The 8,033-nt window shown below is 36.3% G+C and overlaps 1 protein-coding gene across 2 annotated transcripts in view; it reads left to right on the forward strand.

The window, feature by feature from the left end:
- Positions 1 to 8,033, forward strand: part of AKT3 (v-akt murine thymoma viral oncogene homolog 3) — a 402,599-nt gene that overhangs the window by 279,191 nt on the left and 115,375 nt on the right. For both annotated transcript variants that reach the window (XM_006871278.1, XM_006871279.1), the window contains exon 5: positions 883 to 1,014. In XM_006871278.1, coding sequence (XP_006871340.1) covers positions 883 to 1,014 — 132 coding nt within the window. The remainder of the gene's footprint in view (positions 1 to 882; positions 1,015 to 8,033) is intronic.

The raw sequence follows: 8,033 nt of genomic DNA on the forward strand, positions 1-8,033 counted from the left end.
TGGGAGAAAGATGAGGTGGTCTACTCCCGTAAAGATCTACAGCCTCAGAAACCCTGTGTTGTCACTATGAGTCAGGACTGACTCCACGGTACTTAACAACAACAACGGCAACAGTGGTCAACTGAGCACACGTATTTATATCCCCTTTCTTCACAAAGCCCTTAAAATGATTGTAAAGCGATTTTGAAAAGAACAGTGTAACAAAAATGAAGAACTATGTTACTGTTCTTCAGGGTTGTACATTAATGGATAAGTGTGGAAGAGTGTTGGTAGACAAAGCAAAGCAGGGAATAAAAAAATCAAAGTGCAAGTGGGAAGAATAATTGAAGATGTTCTTAGAGCTGCCTGACTTCCTGTTCTGACTTGTACAAGTTGCTTTCTCAGAAATTGTTCTGATGTCCTTCTTATATTTATTTTTTCTGGACTCCAAGATTGTTTTCAGCATTTCTTTTATACACATCTTTCTCTTTCTTGGATTTCATCTTTGTCCTGCTGGATTATACTTGTAACTAATTGTTTCCAAAAGTATTGCTTCACTTGGCACATTTGGGCAGCTTGGTGGGGGACATTTTTGCTTATCACATTGCCTAGGAGGAGAAGCACTACTATAACCCTTGAAAATAATTTTTTACCCTTATACTTGGCCTGTAATTTTACTGGCTAATGAATTCTAGCTTCATAATAATTTTCACCAATATCTGAAAATTGCTTAAAATTTTTCCAACTTCTGGGATGAGACAGCTAATAGCGTGTGATTCTTAATCATTTAAGTTGTTTAGAAACTGGTAAAATTTGCTTTGACTGAATATTGCAAAGATGTGCATTTATTTTTACAAATAAATTGTTTGAAGTATTTCATATTGCTTAATTTATGTTTTCCAGACAATGAATGATTTTGACTATTTGAAACTACTAGGAAAAGGCACTTTTGGGAAAGTCATTTTGGTTCGAGAAAAGGCAAGTGGGAAATATTATGCTATGAAGATTCTGAAGAAAGAAGTTATTATTGCAAAGGTAACTTTGATGACTAGAGTTTTGTTTGCCATTTTCGTTTGTGTACATGCTTATGAATGTACATGTTTATGCACACTAAAATGTACAAATTCCATTAACTAAAAGATTGATTGTAGGCTACCACTGCACTAATATCTGTGTTTCAATATTTATTTATAATTTTAACATTTTTTAGAAGTTTATAATATTATCTGAATGTTATATATTAAAGGTATTTTACTTCCTTGATGAATGGAGATGTTTATTCTAAGTTTAGGTGTTTGAGAGAATCTTTTTGCTATAATTTATGATGTCACTCTATTAGTGATTCTTTTTAATATTTCTTCCCAATGTTCCTAATTTTCATGCTAGTCATTAGAATAGTATAAAGTGTTTTTTACTATTTATACCCATAAATTATAGAGCTTGTAATAGATGATGTTAGATGGATAAACATCCTAGACAGATTTGAAAATACTAGAATGGAATGGTGAAACCAGAAACAATGATAATCTTTGAAATTCTTCTAAGAGGTCTTGCGAACTTCCACTCCCTATAACTTTATCCATCCTAGACCTGTACAAAAATTCACATGTTAATGAGGCCAGTTCTCACTCAGGTTTTCTGAGTTGAATCTCAATGACCTCAGTTTAAAAATTTGATAGACTTTTCAAATCATTCCATGTTGTGCTTTGCTTAATTCAACTAGTGATATCTTCATTGTTATACTTTATAGACTACCTTTCACTTGTTTTGTGAAAATGTGTTCTCTTGGTCTTTGTTCATTGATTTTAATCTCAGCCCCTTCACAAGTCTTTGTTTAGTTTGAAATAACATCAGCTTTGGATTCAGCCAGACCTAGTTCACATCTTAGCTTTTCATCCTGCCCCCTACTGACCTTTAATAAGCATTATGTTTAAGAGTACCACTTCCCTAGGAACATTTGGAAATGTTTGTGGGGAGCATTTTTACTTATCAAAATGACTGGGAGATGCCGGGAGCAGAGATGTACTGATAGTTACCAGGTAAAGGCCAAGTGTGTAAAGTATCTTGCAATATGCTGAACAGTTCAGCAGAGCCATCGTTTTTTGATTTGTAAAATTAGTAGAATAAAACCTACTGTACAGGGATATTATGAGGATTCGAATATGCATTCAGTTTAGTATCTGACACTTTCTAATTAAACTGATATTTTTCTAGGAGGTAGTATAGTTTAATATGTTCTGCCACTTACTAAATGATGTCAAGCTGTACCTTTATCAGCTGTCATTGTGTTATTAGAAGTGTAACTTCATTGATTTGTATTCTGAGTTTGCTTCCTGCAGTTGATGATGCTTCTACCATTCTTTAGCAGCATGTAATTAAGCCATTGTTCATTCATTCATTACTTTTTCATTTGTTCTTTTGACAAGTATATATTGAGCTCCTAATTGTTTGCTAGGTACTGTGGAGTCGTGATGAGATGTTGTAGAATAAGCGCTGGATTGCTAACTGTAAGGTTAGCAGTTCAAACCCACCAGCTGCTCCTTGGAAACCCTGAACAGGATCACTATGAGTCAGAACCCACTTGACGGCATTTTAACAGTAACTTTGTAGACACTGAGGCTATGTGAATGAATAAAACTGACAAAAGCTCCATCCCTTGTGTACATTACATTCTAATTAGGAGACGTATAATAAATTAGTAAGTCATATAGTTCACCAGCTGCTCCTCAGAAACCCTACACCAGGTCACTATGAGTTGGAACTGACTTGACGGCACTTAACAACTACAACATAGTATGTAAGAAAAATGAAGCAGAATAGGGAAATAAGGAAGAGTCCTAGTTCTGATTTTGTGGTTTTGCAGGTATCAATAGGATGAATCTTAAAAAGTCTCAATGAGAAAGTGAAATTTCAGCGAAGATTTTAAGAGTTGAGGAAATAAACCATTCAGATAACTGGCTGGCAGGAAGATTGTTCCAGATAGACCAGCAACTCAGCAGGTCCCAAAACAGGAGTATGTTTAGTCTGTCCTTAGTCTAGCATGACTGATATAGAATAAGAGTATCATAGGATGTAGGGGGATTGTTTAGGTCCTTGTATGTATTGTAAGAATATTGGTTTCTACTCTGAACGAAATTTGAAGTCATTGGACGTTTTTAAGCAGCTGAGTGACATGATCTGATTTAAATTTTTTTAAATTGTATCACTTTGGATGTATTGTTCAGAATAAACTGGGCTGTAAGAGGGGAGCTGATTAAGATTTAATAGCAATGCTCCCAGTAATTGTTGATAGTAGCTTACAGTAGGGTAGTTGCAATGAAAGGTCGTGATGCAGGTGAATCTATTTTTGACATAGAGTCAAATCTAAGGTATAAGAGAAAAGAAGGAATTGAAGATTATTTCAAGCTTTTTGAGTAGTTTGGAAAGATGATGGTGTCTTTCATTGCAATAGAGGTAACTGTGGGAAAAACTTGTGTTTTTGAGAGCAGACGAGGAATCAAGTTTTGAATTTCTTCAATTTGGTGTTTTTTAATTTATCCCAGGTTTGAGACATCCATTATTTAGCTTCATATTGGATAAGTGTTTCTTGAGTTTCAAGAAGAAATCTGGGCTTGAGGTATAAATGCGATGTCCATCCTCATATGGCCTACCTTAGAGCCATTCATGTGATTGGAGTCACCAAGGGAACGAGAATACCTAGCGAAGAGACGATACTGAAGGCTGAGGCCCAAGGTTCTCCTAGAAGAAAGACTTGTAGATAGGAACTAGCAAGAGATCGATAAAAAGACAACCAGTGAAGAGAGAGGAACATTAAGAGATTGAGATATTCTGGAAACCAAGAGAAGAACATGTTTTCAGGAGGAGGAAATGATTCAGTATGTAAAACATTATTAGTAACTTCTATTCTCTCTGAGTAGGAATTAAGATCACAGTTTGAAATTGTGATGCACTGATGTTGAGAATAGAGACAAGTTAAGAAAAGCTTCTGGGCTTGAAAGTCAAAACAGCCCTGGGTTCAAATCCCAGCAGCTTAACTTGGCAAAATAACCTTGCAGGGTTAAAATGTGTACATTCAACATTATGTTTGAATGCTTAAACCATTTCAGGCATGGTAGGAGACCTGGAACAGATTGGAAACAATAATACTAGGGAGTTAAAGTGTGGTCTAAGTAAAGATGGGTGGAAAATCGCCAGAAGATTAGTTGGGTCTGGAGGGGAAATCGTAATGGTGCTAGTCTGCATGCTTATGTGATTTCGTTTTCTTTGCGTGTGAAATATAAAGAGACAGTAAATATAGACTTACTATAATAATAGGAATTGGGAGAGGCAGGAGGAAAGAAGAACAGTACAGACAAGCAGCATACTCTTTAAGGAAGGACTAGGGTTCAATATGACTATGTCATAATAGAAGATAAAGAAATTCATTCAGCATTCCATCCAACTAATATTTGCAACAGAAACCTCAAGAACAGAGTATCAAATACAATAGTTTAGAAAGGTGACATAGTTTTCATAGCTAACAGAGAAAGTTGTGTTTTCATTTTCTCCATAAAGGAAAAAAGTCTTGAAAAACAGATAGAAATAGAAATCCAGTCTCAATGAGAAGACAGTCTGACAGCTGGAGAGTGGGAGAAATATTAGAAGTCAGCATCCGGGCTAGTGCACATTTTTCAAAAGGTGGGGGGAAGTGAGATCCTAGAAATTTAGAGATTGATAAGTGTGACATCTCTCCTCTGAAAAAATATAGGTTGCTAGCATATGGCTTGTAAAGATAGAAAAAGTAAATAATGATCACTGGTGTAGTCATTGTAGTTTAAGAATAAAGTATGCCAATGTAACAACTTGATCCATGTCCTCCTTTTTTTCCAAACTGCTAGACCTTAATTATTCCTCTGGACTTTGTTGTTGTTAGTTGTCCCAGAGCCGATTCTGACTCATGGCGACCTCACGTGTTGAAGAGTAGAAGTGCTCCATAGTAGTGATTTTGTTTCTGTGTTTTGTCTTTACTCGTTATAGAAGAGGCTCACTGGGCCTTGCTTCCACAACGCTGCCAGATAGACTTGAACCACCAACTTTTTGGTTAGTGTTGTTGTTAAGTGCCGTCGAGTCGGTTCCAATCCATAGCTATCCTGTATAGGGTTTCTGAGGAGTGACTGGTGAGCTTGAACCACCAACCTTGCAGTTTAAATGGCTTTGCAGTCTGGCGCATTAACCCACAGCGCCACACCAGAGTGCAAACTCTGTATACCCAGAGAGACTGAAGGAAATGCTTTAGACACAGTATATCTTGATTTCAGTTAGCTTCTAGATGGAATCGTGACTTCTAGTCTTATAATCAGGATGAGCAAAACAGTGTTAACAGATTGAAAGTACCTTCGTAAGCAGACCCTAAACTGAAGATGGGAAATGGTGTTTTGATGTGAAAATGATGTTAACGTTGTACTGAGACAAGGATAAATACTTACTCTTCCACCTACAGTTAAGCAATTTAACTTCCACAAACCTGTTTCCTCATATAAAATGGGGTTGATAAAATTGACCTTGTCCAGTTGCTACAGGGATTGAAGGAGATGACACCTTGGTGTACTTCTCTGCCATCTCCTCCCCTCTCCCACCCCCAAAACAAACAGACCCCACATAGCACAAAACAGTACATAGGGCAGATGAAGAGAGACTGTTAGTTCATGTGTAATAGAAAACCAGTGATAAATTAAAAGAATTGGGAAGTCAGTATGAGAAAGAAGACTATTCTGCCTCATTCCCTCAAGAAATAATTTCCCATTTCCCCCTAAAACTTTTTTCTATAAAAGAAATTCATTTTTGAAAATATTCATTATTTAGTATTTTATTGTGGATGGGTATCTGTATTTCAAACACCTTTTAGTGAAAACATCATATTTATATTGTATACTCAGGCATTTTTTACATTCTTCACTTATAATTATGATAAATGGGTTTTTCAAAAGCATCACATTGTTTTAGTCACTAAGTTTTACCGCTGTTGCTTTTAACTTTTGTTTTGACATGTTGCTTTTAACTGTAATTAAAAATTATTGGCATCTGTGTTTACTTTTCAGCTTGAGCATACCTTATCTTCATAGCAGAAACTAATTAGTATGTGAAATACAGTACCATTAAATTTGCATTAACAGGAAAAGATTCTAAACTGATCAGATGTAAAATATGCTAGAAAATACATTTTAATATATGAAGGATATGCACATGGTATTAATTCCAATTCTATGAGTGCAACAAAGAAATCATTTTTCTTTTGTCTCCATACATCTTTATTTGTTTTTTTTTTGATATGCTAAGGCACATTAAAAGGAGCTCTGGTAGCGTAGTGGTTACGAATCGGGCTGCAAACCTCAAGGTCAGCAGTTCGAAACTACCAGCTGCTCCGCGGGAGAAAGATGAGGCTTTCTGCTCCCGTAAAGATTTACAGCCTCGGAAACCCTGTACAGGGTCGCTATGAGTCGGAATCGACTCCACGGCACATAACAACAACAACAACAAGGCACATTAAAGGATTTAGAGAAAACACACACACACACACACACACACACACCCCAACAGAAATTAACCTTTGTTCATGAAACTTAAGTGATTTGGAAAAAAAATATTGATTATTGTATGTCACAGACTTAATTTTTAAAAATAGAATGAAACGGTGGTGGTGGTAGTATGCTGTGAGTGGTCCCCGCACAGAGGTTCCGAGGCTGTAAATCTTTACAGGAGCTGAAAGCCTCCTCTTTCTTCTGCGGAACTGCTGGTAGTTTCAAACTACTAACCATAAGGTTAACAGCCCAGCTTGTAACCACTACGCTACCAGAGCTCTTTATAGAATGACAGACACCCATAGAAATATTTTCTGAAGCACTGAAATATCTTTTCTGTTTCCAAAAGGGTTTCATGTTTGTTTACTCTTTTCCTTATTTACTGACCCAAATCACTTAGCATGGTAATGCTTATCAGATGAATATTAATTCATTTGTAATTCTTTTTCTGACCATCTAAAGAAATATTTCTTTACATTCACTTACATGCTGAAGGCTTTTACCTTTAGATTATCACTGTTGATTTTATATTTCAAAAGTATCCCAAAACTGTTGCACTTTTTCCTATTCCTGCTGCCACCATAATAGTTCAAGGCATGCTCACATGCTCATTTATTTCCTGGAGTACTACTGTAGTATTTTAATTAATTCCTCCTGTTGTTGTTATCCCTCTCAGAGGTGCCTGGGTAAACTTGATAAATCATAAATCACAATGTGTCAGCTCCACTTCCCCTATCTTTATATTGCCCAACTTAAATTCTTCCAGTATCTTTCCATTGCATTGGTTTTCCTTCACATCCCATTTAAAATAGCAGAGTCCCCCTTATTTTTTCTTAATACACTTAACTATAATTCATAATTATGTATTAATTTAGATATTTGTTTGTTAAGTATCTTTTAGCATTTAGTAAGTACACATCAGATGTTTTGTTTACCTAATGAATATATTAGATTCTATATTGTTGTTGTTGTTAAGTGTTGTCAAGTTGAGTCCAACTCATGGCAACCCTATGTAGGATTTCTAAGGAGCAGCTGGTGAGCTTGAACCGCCAACCTTACGATTTAAAATAGCCACTTGCATAATGCTTGTATATTTTACAGTCATAGCTGTAGTGTCCCCTTCTCTGCTTTGTCGTCCCCCCCTCCCTCATTAATACTGATTCCTTTTAACTAGAATGAAAGCTACATGAAAGCAAGAAGTTCTGTTCATTGCTCCATTGTCAGTGTCTAGAACATTTGTTACATATCTGTAAATGGAGGAATGAGTAAATGGAATCAACATACCTGACACCTCAGAATTCATTCCTATGATAGTTCAATTCAACATGTATTTTTTGAGTGCTAAAGGAGCTCTGGTAGCGTAGTGGTTACGAATCGGGCTGTGAACCTTAAGGTCAGCGGTTCGAAACTACTAGCTGCTCTGCGGGAGAAAGATGAGGCTTTCTACTCCCGTAAAGACTTACACCCTCGGAAACCCTGTACAGGGTCGCTATGGGT

The sequence above is a fragment of the Chrysochloris asiatica genome, unplaced genomic scaffold (genome assembly GCF_000296735.1).
Source record: "Chrysochloris asiatica unplaced genomic scaffold, ChrAsi1.0 scaffold00165, whole genome shotgun sequence".
Taxonomy (NCBI): domain Eukaryota; kingdom Metazoa; phylum Chordata; class Mammalia; order Afrosoricida; family Chrysochloridae; genus Chrysochloris; species Chrysochloris asiatica.